At 38.4% G+C, this 17762-nt stretch overlaps 1 protein-coding gene across 1 annotated transcript; it reads right to left on the bottom strand.

Annotated features, from left to right (window-relative positions):
* Positions 1-5385: 5385 nt before the first annotated feature.
* LOC134677897 (protein SGT1 homolog) lies at positions 5386-17397 on the bottom strand. Its single transcript, XM_063536341.1, has 6 exons — positions 17249-17397; positions 16260-16370; positions 15215-15416; positions 14739-14824; positions 13596-13700; positions 5386-8086 (listed from the first exon to the last, which is right to left on the bottom strand). The coding sequence occupies exons 1-6, from the start codon at positions 17279-17281 to the stop codon at positions 7979-7981; spliced, it is 645 nt and encodes a 214-aa protein (XP_063392411.1). The 5' UTR covers positions 17282-17397; the 3' UTR covers positions 5386-7978.
* Between the last annotated feature and the right edge of the window lie 365 nt (positions 17398-17762).

A 17762-nucleotide genomic window follows, 5' to 3' on the forward strand; every position in this document is an offset into this window, starting at 1 on the left:
TCTAGTCAGGAGTGTCCACACACTGCCTATTTACTAATAAAATTGCCATTTTTATATCTGTAGAAATTTCGAGTCGTAATATGATCATTAAATAAAACACGAATCAAATTATTTCATTATGACTAAATTTATAAGATAGCGATTATGAATATTCATAGAAAATGCTGTAATATTATGGCTATGCATATGATTAGAGTCAGTATGTAAGAGCTACTGGAATCTTCTATGAAGGCTTGATAAGTAAGTATGGAAAGTGCACAGATAAAATAGATTATAGTAAGTAACCTACATACCAATGTAATTAACAATTAATTACCGAAAACCACCCACCTCAAGTACCTACTTTAAGCTCCACTTGCACCATCCCACTAACCCGGGGTTAACCGGTTAAACTGTTAAGTCAAATTGTACTGGTAACCATGGTAACTCACGTTTAACTGGTGAACCCCGGGTTAGTGAATGGTGAAAGTGACCCTAAGACTACCTATACTTAGGCCCACTTGCACCATTCTACTAACTCGGGGTTAACCGGTTAAACCAGAAGTTACCATGGTTACGAGTACAATTTGACACTAGGTTAACGGTTTAAGCGCTTAACCCCGGGGTAGTGGGATGGTGCAAGTGACCCTACTTAGCACATAAGACGATCGGGGTCACTCATAAGCGCTCCCATACAAATTTAGGTCCCGTTCGCGTCAAATTGACCGTCGGCGACCGTTACATAATACGTCACAGGTACAATTACTATTTAATTCTGTCGACAAAAATAATTTCGTACTTCATTATTAATGCGTACCTACTTATTGGTTTATTAAATATGAATAAATTTTATTCATTTAAAGTTAATTACAATATATTGACAATATTTACATAGGTAGGTACTAAATCAATTTTCGACGAATCCTAATGTCACCAGGGGCAGGCGTGGCTCACTCCGCGATTTCGTCGCTTTGCTACAGGTAGCTAAAAGTACATCAGTTCGACCCCAATTTTGGGGTTTGCCATAAGCCGCGCGTGGCGCTGTCGCCACCTAGTGGCCATATCTGTGCTGATCGTGACAGACGCGTTTTGTTAGAGACTTCTGTACCTAGCACTATTATTTATTGTGTGCCAGGGGCATAGTCCCCAGAACACTGACCGCATTTCCCCGCTATATGGTTAAGCTGAGCCTTTGGGCAAAATATGACCCTGCTCGTAGGTCGCCAGACACCCCAACAAGTTTTCGGGAAATATATTTTTATAAAGGTTTTGGTATTTAGGACGACCAACAGGACGGTGCCCAGTTGGTCGACCCAAGTAGGCTCTTTTGGCTGCCCGATCTTCACCAAGAGGCCAAGACTCATTTTGGGTCACCCGCCAACCAAGTAAGTAAGTAAGCTTTTGGTGTCTGACGACCAAGGCCCAAAATAAGGCCCCCAGTGCCGCAAATTCGTAAATATATTATATGTTTCAGAAATGCGTATTTGCAGCACTTTGCTTAATATTCTTTCTGATCCATGCGCAGCAAAAACTGATTCTATTGGCACTTAGTTTTGCGGCAAGTATTAATTAGGTACTCATACTCGACAACGAGTTTTTAGGGTTCCGTACCCAAAGGGTAATAACCGGACCCTATTACTAAGACTCTGCTGTCCGTCCTTCCGTCCGTCCGTCTGTCCGTCTGTCACCAGGCTGTATCTCACGAACCGTGATAGCTAGACAGTTGAAATTTTCACAGATGATGTATTTCTGTTGCCGCTAAACAACAAATACTAAAAACAGAATAAAATAAAGATTTAAGTGGGGCTCCCATACAACAACAACGTGATTTTTGACCGCAGTTAACCAACGTCGGGCGGGGTCAGTACTTGGATGGGTGACCGTTTTTTTTTTGTCTTTTTTTGCATTATGGTACGGAACCCTTCGTTCGCACTTGCCCGGTTTTTTCCTGATAATTACTAGTCGCTGAAGGAAAACTTGCAAACTACATATGTAATCCAATCAATCGTATTGTTATTGTTTCATCGTTAAGCAACCAAAGCAGAACCCACGCGAGCCAGCAACCGATAAATTACGTTTATTATACCCTGAGACCGCCCGTCTGCGACACACTGTGTGGCCACGGAACCACACGAAACGTGCGACAAGCGTAAGCGTACATGCCAAGAAACTGGCTGGACAACAACGGATTATGGGATTTTATAAGAAGCATTCCACAGTCTGTCCCGTACAAATGCATTTTATTTTGGTGTACCTAGGGGTCATCCATTAATTACGTCACACGTTTAGGGGGAGGGAGGGGGTCAAGAAAATGTGACATATTGTGACATGGGGGAGGGGGGAGACACAAACTTTGTGACGTCACTTTAACTTCATCAGTAACCGAAAATTTATTTCAATTATTTTATCATATGTAAAATTACTAATATTTATATCGTCAAAAATATTTTGATAAAATATTAATAATACTTAGGTACTTACTTAATTCGATTTGGCGATTTCGTAGAAAAAATGTGACGTCACACTAGGGGGGGGGAGGGGTTTGCCAAATGTGACCAAGTGTGACAAGGAGGGGGGGAGGGGTCAAAAAACCTAGAAATTCGTGTGACGTAATTAATGGATGACCCCTTATGGGATTTTACAAGAAGCATTCCAGTCTGTCCCGTACAAATGCATTTTATTTTGGTGTACCTATTAGAAAAGCGTTTAAATCCCATGATTTTTTTTCCGGGCATATTTTTTTACCATTTGTCACAGAAAAAGAAAATCCAATACCTCGAGGGCCTACCTACAGCGAAATATGAAAATTCAAATTTTCTGCCTCTCTATAGCTCGAATATGCAAATCTTCACAAAATTCGCGTTTGTTTGTAAGGGACAACGCCAACCACTTTTTATTAATTTCTACAATTTCTTGTCGGTCTATATACCTATAACGCTCTATTTTTGACATTAAGAACTTTGAGAATGAATAAAACCGGCCAAAAGCGAGTCAGACTCGCGCACGAAAGCTTCCGTGCCATTACGCAAAAAACGGAAAAAAAAATCACGTTTTACGTATGGAAGACCCACTTCAATATTTATTTTATTCTGTTTTTAGTATTTGTTGTTATAGCGGCAACAGAAATACATCATCTGTAAAAATTTCAACTGTATAGCCTGGTGACAGACAGACGGACGGACAGACGAACGGACTGGAGTCTTAGGTAGGTAACAGGATCCCGTTTTTACCCATTGCATGGGTACCTACGAAACCCTAAAAACCGCTTTAAGTATCATCAGAACAGCTAACCGCCATTTTCGTGGCCGCACGTGACTCACGGCTCGATAGAAAGTCTCGGAATATTCCTTAAAGGTCGCTCAGATGCGGATCGGGGACGTATGCTTACCGCTTACGTCATCACTTGACACACGACAAGCGTTTTTATTTGGGTTATTCCCACTACCAAGTTGTTATCAGTGGTAACTAATGGGAAAAAAATTCCCACCTTTTACTTGGTTTGGTAGTACTTAACTTCTTTCTTTCAATTTAAGAGCTGGGCTCTTGTCGGTGCAGCGTGATGAAGTCGTCTCCACCTTGGTCGGTCGATAGCCAGCCCCTGAGTGTCCTGGTACGACACGGCCCCTACATGCTCCTTTACTTGGCTCATATAACTCTTCCTTGGTCTTCCCCTCCCACTCTTTCCGTTTATTAGGGTTCCGTACCCAAAGGGTAAAACGGGACCCTATTACTAAGACTTCGCTGTCCGTCCGTCCGTCCGTCCGTCTGTCACCAGGCTGTATCTCACGAACCGTGATAGCTAGACAGTTGAAATTTTCACAGATGATGTATTTCTGTTGCCGCTATAACAACAAATACTAAAAACAGAATAAAATAAAGATTTAAATGGGGCTCCCATACAACAAACGTGATTTTTGACCAAAGTTAAGCAACGTCGGGAGGGGTCAGTACTTGGATGGGTGACCGTTCTTTTTTTTGCTTTTTTTTGTTTTTGTTTTTTTTCATTATGGTACGGAACCCTTCGTGCGCGAGTCCGACTCGCACTTGCCCGATTTTTCCGTTTACGTATGACGGTACTTAACTACTGGGAATAAAAATTCCATCAACTCGGTTTGGTGATAACTAGTGGGAATTATTTTCCCCAGTAGTTACCAGTGGTAAAAGGTGGGAATAAAAATCCCAGTAGTTACCAGTGGTAACAACTTGGTGGTAACTATAGTTGGTTTTTTTAGCATTAGAAAGAACTTGAAAGAAGGTAAGCGATCTTGGCATGTCTTTTAATTGAAAAACGCTTTTTAAAAATCAATAACTATTACTTATGAAAGCAGAAGAATATAAATTATCGTATTAGATTCATAATTGTTACATATTTGCCGTAACTTATTTAACTTATTTTTAAAATGTGTTTTTAAATTAAAAGACACATCAAGATTGTTTACCTAATTTCTAATGCTAAAAAAAATTAAGTATAGTGGGAATAACCTTTTATTTCACGACTAGCCCTTTGCCCGCGTAGATCCCACGTCGGTCGTCGGTGGGTCGGGCGCACCCGAGCTGCATACATCGCCATTGTTAGTAGCTCGGTACTACTTACAAGGCTAGCGTGTCTTATTAACCTTTTGGACGCCAATGACCGATATATCCGCACCGCAGATTCAACGCCAGACTGATTAATCGGTCACAGACCACAGAGCAACATAGACCTATATACCGCACATATGCAGAAAGTTCAATTTCAGTTTTGATACTTCAGTGACGTGGCTTTTGTGTTTGACACGGCGTCGAAAAGGTTAATTGTCACAAATATTTTGGACAGTTGTGTAAATGTCTGTGACAACCCTACTGTGTACTTGTGTGCGGTGTCGGCATTTACTAAAACCTCAAAAACGGCAAAATAGTTATTTGTTTTACAAGGGGGCAAAGTTATTGTTTAACCGCTCGTGCTAAGTTTCGAAAGATTCCAAAATTGTAGGGAGTGGTTCGAAAAATGGAATCTTGAGCGTTGCGAGGGTTTCAACGCACGAGGGTTAAACAAAATTTGCACCCGAGTGAAACACAATTTTTTTCACCATACCAACCCGAAGCAAATATTAAATGTAAAATATCAATACAAAATCAAACCAAATCGAATCCAAATGAATGTTATTAAATATTTATCATCCAAAATCATCAATGAAAAGTCAATTCCACCAGCAAACGTAAGAAAACAACTCAAAATTTGCATTTTATTACTTTGTCTCACATTGTGAATAAAATGCAACTTTGCTATCAGTTTTTGAAGTGCAAAGTAAGCCTTTCCGAGTTGGTGTGGTGAAAAATGCTTTGTATGGGAGCCCTACTTCAATATAAGGCGTCGGTCCACTGTTACTCTTTACACTGTGGCCAGTGTTAAAAAATAAACCCATAAACACTTTCAATCTTTATTCTCTCCATTTAGTACAATATATTCACTTAATCGTAAAAAAAATGCTTAGCCAGAAGATACTGGGCCATACTCATTTTTTTTCTGTACCTGAAGTTAAGACTCACAGGAACCAAGCCGCAGCCATACAATCATACAAATACAAATAATTTCATAGAATTTTGACGTTTAAAATAACACTTGCACTGAGTGTGCTATCAAAATCGTCACAGACTTTTCTTGTTCTAACTCTGGAAACAGGGAATATTACGCGAAACTCTGCGTAGGGGGCGCTACTACCACTTTCTATGGGTCTACCGCGAAACAAGAAAAGCGAAATTTCATTATCTAACCTCTCTATCACTCTTGCATATTCGAGAGATAAATGCATGTAACTAAATGTCGATTTTCGCGTTTCCCGGTAGGCCCTTGTTAACAAAACGCCTTGATGCATCAATGTCATATTTTATTATCTGTGAAAACTTGCCAAAACACAGTTTAAGGTACAGTATGTAAAAGTTACTCTATTTTTTATTTATTTGGTTTACTAGAAGCGGTAGTGTTGCACTCTGGCGGCAGAACATTGCATTAATATCCCCTATTTATAGCGTTATTCATAAACGCGTTACTGGTCTGAATTAGCCATAGTCTAATAAAACATGGTCTTCTCTTCCCAGAGTGACACAAGCCTACGTCACAATAACATGGCCGCTATACATAGCGCTATCGCATATTATCATATAGCGCTGTCGCGTGATGACGTAGGCTTGTGTCAGTCAGGTGACCTAGAAAAGACGGGAAGAGAGTACCAGGCGGAGTATATTATTATACCATGGAATTAGCTAATATAGTCAGGCCGTAAAAAGTCTGCAGCGATTTTGATAGCCCACGCAGTGCAAGTGTCATTTTAAACGTCAAACTTCTATGAAATTATGACGTATACATAACACTTACACTGCGTGGGCTATCAAATCCGCTGCAGACTTTGTTTGGTGCGACTTTAATCGTTAGTCTTTCTGTCATTTTGACTTATGCATTTGTAAGGTGTAAAATATAATTGAACTAAATCAGACCCTTAAAGTTTTATAAATAAGGGGGTTAGAATATAATCACTACGTTTTAAGAGGCGCGACTCCCGGTATTCAATAGTAAATACGGTATCGTTTTGGGTCGTCCCATTCGTTTTTCGTCAAGTTCTTAAATTAGTCTTATTCTGCTTTCGTCACCCATTCTACATTCGTCACAATCGTCGGTGGCTTTCAATGTAGAATGAGTGACGAAAGCAGAATAGAACTAATTTAAGAACTTGAACGACCCAAGACGATACGGTAAATACATTACGATACTCATGTGTGAAATGTATGGATTATAACACGACCTATTCGCACGTGTATCGACGTTTTACAGTACATAATTATGGCCCTTTACATTTTCGACATAGGCGTGTTAAGTGCTAATTACCGCACTAGTGCGGTAAAGTAGAACCATATTATGATGTATTTAATTGTATTGTAATAGTACATTACGATACGAGAGCGAAAAATAGGAAATTCGAAACCAGTGGCGATAAATTAAACGACGACCGAAGGGAGTGTTTTAAATTGACACGAGTTGCGTATAACTATTCGCACATGTATCGTACGTTTTACAGTACATAAGTACAGTTGGTACTTGTATTTATGTACAGTCAAGTGTACATAAATACAACACAGTGTTCATAAATATGGGTGCACAAATCATCTCAAAAATATGTCCGATAGCTCTTATGACAGCGAATTAAGAACTATGGGACATATTTTTGAATACTTAAGTTGGCTACATCCATATTTTTACAGTTAACTGTACTCTATCAAACAAAAAAAACGAGTGCTAATGCATGTCTTTTTAGCTGTAGATTATTATAATTTACACAAGAATAAAAAACCCTCATACAAAAAAGCTACACTCTGTCACATTTTTTTAAGGACAAAAAACAAAAAAACGAAAAAAAATTACCCACTTACTACTCTTTCTAATGTAAAAAAACGAAGTATAGTTTCTTGTGACTCTTAACCAAGTTACATAGACCAAAAAAAGTCTGCAGCGATTTTCATAGCACAGGCAGTGCAATTGTTATTTATACGTCATAATTTCATAATAGTTTGACATTTAAAATAACACTTGCACTGAGTGGGCCATCAAAATCGCTGCAGACTTTTCGGTCTGACTCTATCTACCGGGTGTGGCATGTAACACGAGCAAATAATTAAAACATAGATTGTACTCCTCAAACGGTGACACTTTTGTTCAACAACTTTTAAAAATTTTGAAGTATTTAGACTCCCTATTTTTCATACAAAATAAATATTATCTTCAATGCTTCGCCATCGCCATGCCATATCATTGTGATTGACGTTGCTTGTCACGCCTTAAACATAACAGAATTCGCAATACATTGCATCTTAGAATAAACTTTAAAGTGTATTAAAAATCAAACCACAAGTTATTTTTAAAAGTAGCTGAACAAATGTTGGTCAGTATGAGGAGCCCACAGTTTAATTTTTTGCTCGTATTACAGGAAGCACCCTGTATAATAATGTTGTCTCTGGTTGAAGTTGTCTATTGTTCCCATTTCTTGAATTCGAGTCCGTCGGGCGGTTTGACCTCCACCTTATCCTTAGCCACCTGGTTCCAATTCGTACTGAGTACCGTGCCTCCAGACTCCACCTGAAATTAAATTATACTTGAAAAGGTTGGGTTGAATGTCTTGGGTCGTCCCATTCGTTTTTCGTCAAGTTCTTAAATTAGTCCTATTCTGCTTTCGTCACTCATTCTACATTGAAAGCCACCGACGATTGTGACGAATGTAGAATGAGTGACGAAAGCAGAATATGACTAATTTAGGAACTTGACGAAAAACGAATGGGAAGACCCTTTTGGGTATCCTTTTGGATACCAATAATCGTTAATATCTATCTGGGAGACCGAGCTTTGCTCGGAAAACATATAATAATAATAACTCAGCCTATATACGTCCCATTGCTGGGCACAGGCCTCCGGGAGAGGGCTTGGGCTATAGTCTCCACGCTAGTCCAATGCGGATTGGGGACTTCACATACACCTTTGAACTTCTTCGCAGATGTATGCAGGTTTCCTCACGATGTTTTCCTTCACCGAAAAGCTAGTAGTGAATATCAAATGATATTTCGTACATAAGTTTACAGCTGACGTCCGCGATGGTTCATGATACATAGGTGATAATCACTATACGAGTTATCACCCAGGAGGCGATTGGTCATGAAAATACACTACTACATTATTACACTTAGGGAGTGCTCACGGTACTGGTTTTCTATACAAATACAGTACCGGAACCAGGAATGCAGCATTCCCTAATTACACTACATTATTACACTACACTACTACATTGTTACACTACACTACAGCTGCGCTATTGTATTTACAAAGCTCATGTTCATAGCCCTTCGCACTTATATCTTCTGGAAGACCGCGTTAAGCGCCGCGTCTCCTTCAGGCTTTTCAATACGCTATTACATTATTACACTATACTACTACATTATTCTTTCACACTTTTATGAATCATTATAATGCGATATTCACCTCAAAATCGGTCGTAGTTAATGGTGCATCAGTTTTTAGTGAGTGGGCTACTGCGGACTTACATCAAAGAAGACGTGAACTGTATGCCTTATATGAGGAACGGCGGTTTAATCAGAGTGATGAATTTAAAGAACATGTGAAGGCGTATTCGAAGAAGTTTAAAGTAGATTGTCATATAGCTAAGCGAAATTATCTAAGTCAGAAAATAAAAAGTAGTTCAGACATTATTAAAGCAACCTGGAAAGTAATAAATGTGGAGACTGGTCGTTCGAAACACACAATTAAAGAACTTAAACTAAACATTGATAACAAAATTATAGATTCTAATTTAGAAGTAGCTACAGAATTTGAAAAATTTTTCACCGAGGTACCAGTATCTACAACTAAGGATTTAAATTCATCACCCTCATCTGCTGTTACATTATTAAAAGATAACGCTCCAGAGTGTTGTGGAGACCTTCATTTTGAACATGTTTGTACCTCAGATGTAATAAAGGCGTTTAAATCAATTAATGTCAAAAAAACTAGTGACCTCTGGCCTCTGGGGAGTCTCTGTCCATGCTGTCAAATCCTTAGTAGAAATTGTAGCGCCTGACTTGGTAGTTATATTTAACAACAGTGTTGATTGCGGCGAGTTTCCTGATCTAATGAAACATAGTAAAGTAATTCCTTTATTTAAATCTGGTAGCAGCTCTGACCCCACTAACTTTAGACCGATATCTGTGCTCAGAGGCGTAACTAGGGGGGGGTTGGAGGGGGCACGTGCCCCGGGCGCCGTCCAAGGGGGGGGCGCCAAAATGGGCAAAATACCTCCCATAGAAAATGGACCAGCCAAAATGTAGGACACAGCCAAATTTTTTTTTCGCGACTTGCTCAGTCGGTGTAATCCCAAAATCTCCCTGGCAAGGAAAATGCAGTTATTTTTTAGCCAACCTGTATACAGGATGGTCCAAACCTTAACGTCCAAAAATTTTTTTTAGTATCGTCGTCGTGGGTTATCAGAATATATATACCCCATGATTAGCCGAGTTTTCGTAGTTTACGAGTTTAACTTTTAACTTTTGTTAAGAAATTCCGGGGTGAAGATTTGCTTTGCTTTTATGTCTTCTAATACATGTTCGTGGTATTTGCACATATAACATGAAATAGCGATGGGGAAGTGACACCATAAAATAATAGTAGAAATAACAAAAGAGGACTTTTTTAATGAATTACTAATTTGGAAGCTTTCCACCTCAGTTCCTTTGACCAGCGACTCTGAAAAATTAGGACTATTAAGTATCACTTTTTTGACCTTTTAAAAAAACTTAGGATCTAGCAGTTTCTAAAATAACAAAAAGTCCTTGAAATCGCTTGTATTTTATCATTATTTATTTTTTATTTATTTAGGTAAGGGCAACATCTAAGCTTGAACTCAGCTCAACTCAGCCAAGTGAGGATGCTGTTGTTTTAGCAACTGCGCCGTTGGTCAAGGATTATGTTACAAAAAGAAACAATAAAGTTCAATAGTTTTTTTTTTAATTAAATCTTCACCCCAGAATTTCTTAACAAACGTTAAAAGTAATAAAAATCATAATTCGAAAACTACGAAACGTCGGCTAACGTACATATTCTGATAGCCCACAGCGTGAGAAATTTAAAAAAATTATGGACGTCAAGGTTTGGACCACCCTGTATAAGACATGCCGTGATAACATCGCTCGTTCTGTGATACTAGAATGTCGTGAAAAACCTGTGTCCGGTTTCGATGTGGGATCGGGACAATCTAGTCCAATTCAATCCCACCAAGACTCAATTTTGCGCGTTTAGGGCTAAGAAAACCTCATTTTTCAAGGCACAAGCCTTCCCATGTCAGGGAGTATTGGGAGCCTCGGTGTTGAGATCTCCATCAGTGACGTCCAAGAATTTCGTAGCCAACTTGCTGGGTAGGCTGCGCTCGTATCCAAAAAAAAACTCGGTGTGCTCAATAAAGGGAGGCGATACTTTACTCTGGGGTAGACAGATCCCATTTATTGAGTACTGCTGTCACCTTTGGGCAGGAGCATCTGGATGCCACCTTGGACCCTTCAAATCAGTCCAAAGGCGCGCTGTACCTGTGAATAGTCTACGATCCCAAACTCACAAGCGATATTGAACCTTTAAGTCTAAGGAGATCTCCAAAAAATAAGTGTATAAGTTTTAAAATGGTCGGCAACGCGCATGTGACCGCTGACCATCAGGTGGGTCGTAAGCTTGTTAGCCACCGATGTACTAAAAACACTTTTTTGTCTCAATTAAAAGTAAACTGTAAGTAATAAGTAAAAAAGTAACTCTTTCGTTAGTTCTTTTCTTTTGGGGGGGAGGGGGGGGGGGGGCGCAAATTTGGTGCCTGCCCCGGGCGCCATATCCTCTAGCTACGCCTCTGTCTGTGCTACCAACATTTAGCAAGATTTTTGAAAAATTAGTTCTTTCTCAATTAGTACGACATTTTAACGTTAATAATTTGATGCATAATAAGCAGTTTGGTTTTACACGGGGTCGCTCAACAACCGATGCTGGTGTTGAGCTAATTAAGCATATTTTCGATGCCTGGGAGGAGTCACGAGATGCTTTAGGTGTCTTCTGTGATTTATCTAAGGCCTTCGACTGTGTTTGTCATGAAACATTAATCAGGAAACTTCATTATTACGGCGTTAGAGGATCGGCACTGAATTTACTTAAGTCCTACTTAAATGGTAGAATACAAAGGGTCGATGTGAATGGACAGCGATCACCTGGGTCATTGGTCTCTATGGGTGTACCACAGGGGTCAATATTGGGGCCTTTCCTGTTCCTAATCTAAATAAATGACTTGCCATTCCTTGTTAAGACCCACCATGATATAGTATTGTTTGCAGACGACACCTCACTTATTTTCAAAGTCAAACGACAGCAACAAGCTTACAATGATGTAAACAATGCTATTTCAAAAGTAGTAAATTGGTTCAATGTTAATAATTTAATGTTAAATGAGAAAAAAACGAAATGTATTAAGTTTGTCACTAGTAGTAACGTAAGGCATGTGCAAGCAAGTGTCATTGTGAAGGATGAGGAATTGGAATTAGTTGATAGTACAGTTTTTCTTGGTATAACTTTAGATTCTAAACTCCAGTGGGGTCCCCATATTGCTACTCTTTCGAATAGACTGAGCTCTGCAGCTTTTGCAGTGAGCAAAATCCGTCAGTTAACTGATGTGAAAACAGCTCGATTAGTATATTTTAGTTACTTCCATAGCATTATGGCATATGGTATTTTACTGTGGGGCGGTGCTTCAGAGATAAATACCATTTTTGTTCTGCAGAAGAGGGCTATTCGAGCAATATACAAAATGAACCATAGAGACTCACTTAGAGATAAATTTAAGGAAATTGACATAATGACAGTGCACTGTCAATACATTTATGAGAATATTCTGTATGTACATAAAAATATTGTAAATTTTAGGAAAAATTGTGAAATCCATAATATTAATACTAGAAATAAACATAAGTTCGCAGTGCCCTTCACTCGGCTCCATAAAATTAAAAAATCATTCATGGGTAATTGTGTAAGATTTTATAATAAACTTCCAAACCATATTACTGAATTATCTATTAATAAATTTAAGAATTATGTAAAGCGTAAACTTATTTCCAAAGCTTATTATACCACACAGGACTACATGAATGATAATACAACGTGGGATTAATTGTTATTCGAAATGATTATTTATTTATTAGGTATATTTGATTATTGATGAGGAAATGGATATTCCGATGTAATACTATCTACTTGTTTGTTACTTATGCTTTTTTTGACATTTAGATTTTATTCTAGAAATTCTAGACTAGTATTTTTTTACAATTTTTTTTTTTATGTTTGACGATCCTTTTGTGAAATTCTTAGTGTTAAATTTGACATGTATAATAATCCAATTTTATTATGGAATAATATTAACATCAATAAATTGCTCTGATAATTAGATTAAGATTAATTACGATTCATAAGAGCTTGTTGCTGGGCCTACATGAATAAAGTATATTTTGATTTTGATTTTTTGATTTTGATATTACACTACACTACTACATTATTACACTACACTACTACATTATTACACTAGACTACTGCATTATTACAATACACTACTACGTTATTACACTACACTTCTACATTATTACAATACACTACTACATTATCTACTACTACACTACTACATTATTACACTACGCTACAACTGCGCTATCGTACTTACAAAGCTCTTGTTCATAGCCCTTCGCACTTCATCGGATCCTTCGCCGTATATCTTCTGGAAGAGCGCGTTGAGCGCCGCGTCTCCTTCAGACTTGTCAATACGCTACTACATTATTACACTACACTACTACATTATTACACTAGACGACTACATTATTACAATACACTACTACATTATTACACTACACTTCTAGAGAGCTCCCGGCACTGGTTTCCTATACAAACACAATACCGGAACCGGGAATTCCCGGTTCTCGCCATACAAACTCAGAACCGGGAGCATTCCCTACATTACACTACACTACTACATTATTACACTACACTACTACATTATTACACTACGCTACAGCTGCGCTATTGTACTTACGAAGCTTTTGTTCATAGCTCTTCGCACTTCATCTGAGCCTTCGCCGTATATCTTCTGGAAGAGCGCGTTGAGCGCCGCATCTCCTTCTGGCTTTTCCTCTTCCTCCTGTGAACCATACATTTAAACTACTTTATTTACTTCTTTATGTCTACTAAACAGCTGTATATATCTATACCCTAGTAGACTTAATCCTGGGCGGACACATATTGCGCCCGGTGGAGTTCAGTCTCTCGAGATCAAAAAGATCCTGAAGTTGCAGGTTTGGATCGAGAGTTGTAGTAGGTGTTGATCACAATAGATCAGGAATGGTCGCAGTGATACATAGGCTTTGGAGCCTTATATGTATAGCCCTTAACATGAAGAAGTAGCTTTAGGTACCTATTTAAATAAAAGTAAACAAAATCTACCCTCAAATGGCTCCTTAAGCCAGTTGAGGGTAGATGAAAACATTACACGATAAAATAATGTAGGTTAAAGTCAGGTCGTTCGCTGAATGTTATAATATAACTAACCGAAAATGTACAAATTGTTTGTTTACTTTTATATAAATACCTAAAGATACAGAATATAATCCTCATGGCTTAGACAGCTGTTTAAATGTAGAATACCTACATATAGTGTACATATAAATCCAATACAGGCGATATATTAAACCAGATATAGAATAGAATTTATCCATGTAATCTTTAATTAAGAAGTTTTTAAAGTTACACTTAATTATGATCACCTAATTAATTTTTGAAAACTAACCGAGCAGCAATGTACTGCAAACATTTCGAGACACGACATAACATGACATGACATGGCATTGCGAGATACGAGCTTTTTATAGTATCTGCCAATGCGCGGTGATATAGGCCCCGTGCATGAACTATAGGGGGCAGCATAGGAGTCATCTAATTTTTGGCGCGAGGCGTAAATGTGTTGTTTATGCTTCCGATGTAGCCCACAAGATGGCAGAACCTACTATGCACAAGGAAACGAACCGACGAGAACGGTAGATGGTAGCACTTGCTTTGGCAATGTACATGTCCACATATTATGTTTCCGATTCATGCCACAAGATGGCAGACCCGCCAACGCGCACGGTCCCTTTTGTATTTGTATGTGAAAAGTCAAAATGCTAAAATATGATACACATACCATTTTCTTAATCTCTTTCTCTATTTTATCCCAGTCTTTTTTGTATATCTTCGGTGGGGCAGGAGGCCCGGAAGCATCTATGACGGCTGAAAAAAAAGGAAAATGAAAATTGGTTAAAAACTTGAGGCCAATTCGATCTTACATTACCATGACATAAATAATAATAATAAATAAATAAAGATTATAAGACATTTTTTACACAAATTGACTTAACCACACAGTTAGCTCAAGAAGGCTTTTGTTGTGGGTACTCAGACAACGATATATATAATACATACATACTTAAATACATAGAAAACAACCATGAACGAATATTTTTATCATCATACAAATAAATGCCCTGAACAGGATTCGAACCTGGGACCATCGGCTTCATAGTCAGGGTCACTACCCACTAGGCCAGACCCGTCGTCAAATATACCCTACCCTTTGGGTACGGAACCCTATTAAAAGCTTGTAAAAAGAGTCCTACTTACCTTGTGGAATAGCTTTCACTTTCTCCTCATTCCCCTCTCCCTCCAACTTGGCCCATCTCAGCCCCTCCTTCTTTCTTAACTTCACCTCTATCTTGGACGGTGACACGACATGGGTGCTCATAGAGGGAACAACCTCATGAGATAGTTCTAATTCTAGACTGTATTCGGAGTCTGTGTTTGGTAGCGGGGCGGACACAGAGAGCTGAAATAAGTTTTTTGCAAAAATTTCATTTTTTGTACAAGCTTTTATTGCTGACTGTACTTTTCTTACGACAGACAACTAATACTCATCAAGACAATTCTCTAAAAACCCCTAACACAATTAGGTTGCGTTGTTTCATCACAGAGTTCCTATGGCCACCTCCTGTCTCCATTATCAGATCAGTTCGACAGTACCATATTATTGTATTGTCATCAGAACTACATACAGCTGTCAATTTTCATGACGCTACGATTCTTGGCAGATGGTTAAATTATTTACGTTAGATTCCATTACATAGTTGGTTACTTACAGGTCGACCTAATAAAAGCTTGTTAAAAAATCATTACATTTTGGTTTTTCCTACTCTGCCCTCACAGAAGGCGTAGTCATTAAAATGGCTAATATATTAAGCACCACTTGCACCATCACACTAACCCGGGGTTAACCAGTTAAATCTGGAGTTACCATGGTTACCAGTACAATTTAAATATTACACTACAGACACTGGGTTGAAAATTTTATCACTCAACCCCGGGTTAGTAGAATGGTGAAAGTGGCTCTATGGAAGATAGCTGCGTTATTAGAAGCGCTGGTGGCCTAGTGGTAAGAGCGTGCGACTTTCAATCTGGAGGTTGCGGGATCGAACCCTGGGTTGTACCAATGAGTTTTTCGGAACTTATGTACGAAAAATCATTTGATATTTACAAGTTGCTTTTCAGTAAAGGAAAACATAGTGACGAAACTGGACTAATCCCAAAAGTTGGAAGATCAGATGGCAGTCACTCTCGAAAAAACTAGCGCCTACATCAACAGCAGACCCCAGGCTATTGTTAGATTACTTACACTGCGGTCTCCATAATGCACTTTCACCTTGCCCGCAGGTGCGTTCTTGAGTAGAATGGTGACCACCACCTGTGCGTCTGTCTGGTACCAGTCATGCTTGATTTTTGGCTTCTGGAAATTTAAGTTGTAACAAGTCAAATTAAAGAAATCAAGAGTGTCGCCAGCCAATGGATTATTGCAGGCAAGTTGTTATTGCCGAAGATATTTCATGGAAATTGTGACTTTTATATTTATTTCTTGAAATACTGTGCTAGAAACCCAAAAGCAAAGTGTCAGGGTTTCTCCCAGCCCAGACACTCATAATCCTGTCTAGATACCTGAATAACCACTCAACTGTCCGGCCCGCGAGACTGTTTTCCTGTCAACCGTCTGGGTGTTTTTTAGAGCTAACTATTTAGTCAGGCTACGATTTCGCATCAAGACAATTAGTAAATAATGCCGAAATATTCCGTTACATGGCTCTGAAATCAATTCTTTCTTCCACCCCTTTGGATAGTAAGGTTCCCGCGGACGGTTAAGAGCATATTTTTTTTGGATACTATGCTATCGTCGGACGGTCAAGTGGATAAGTTTCAAGCTAGGACAGACGCCGATGCATCTAGTCAGTCATCATATCATTGTCAAACTAGGAGTGAAAAATAAAGTGCAAATATTAACGTAGTTCAACTTCAAATTCAAAATAACTCATGTCATGCTACGCAACCGTGTTATTATTACGTGTGAAGCCCCGGACAAAGTGAAAACAAAGAGATAACCTTCTGCATCACTATGCACTTTATTTACTAAAACAGCATTAGGTCTACCTAATATCTTATTCTAAATCAATGAATAAGCGAATAAGACAATTATTACGCTTAAATTTAACATAAACATTCGCCCAGAATTATAAACAGAACGGTAAAAGAGAATAGAATAGTCGAGCGAAATGTTAAGGAATTATCATAAAATAAAACATTACAATAGTAAATGGATAAAAAAGCTGTACTTACATTTGCACTAGTATTTTCTGCTGTATCAGTCATGTTTGGGACTTTTAATCTCTCCCGTGGGCAACGAATGTTTGGAAATTTCTAGCACCGCATTCGACAAAAATAGTTTTTTCTAGAACTGACAGTTGACATTGACAGTCAAAGTACAATGTTGCCAGTTGTAACATTTGGAACCATAGATATAATAATATATAGAGATACCTTCCAAGCGAGCTGTCACTGGGACCACTTTTGTTTAGTGTACAATAATTATTAACAATGAGGCCCACCTTGCTGTAGCCATGTCGATAAAGTCATATCGATAAACTATCGACATTTCTTGCAATTTTAATTTTACTTCAAAGGTTTAACTATACCTAAAATGAACAAAAACGCTTTTATTCTTTATTGTGGTTATCAGATCACAATTTTATAGTCACGCCCCATAGCAGGGAACCAAGGGAAAGTTCAGATATTTAATTAAAATACATAAATACTACTAAAATAGGTGTTCCGCAATAATTGAATTATTTTA

The sequence above is a fragment of the Cydia fagiglandana genome, chromosome 27 (assembly GCF_963556715.1).
Source record: "Cydia fagiglandana chromosome 27, ilCydFagi1.1, whole genome shotgun sequence".
NCBI classification, from domain to species: domain Eukaryota; kingdom Metazoa; phylum Arthropoda; class Insecta; order Lepidoptera; family Tortricidae; genus Cydia; species Cydia fagiglandana.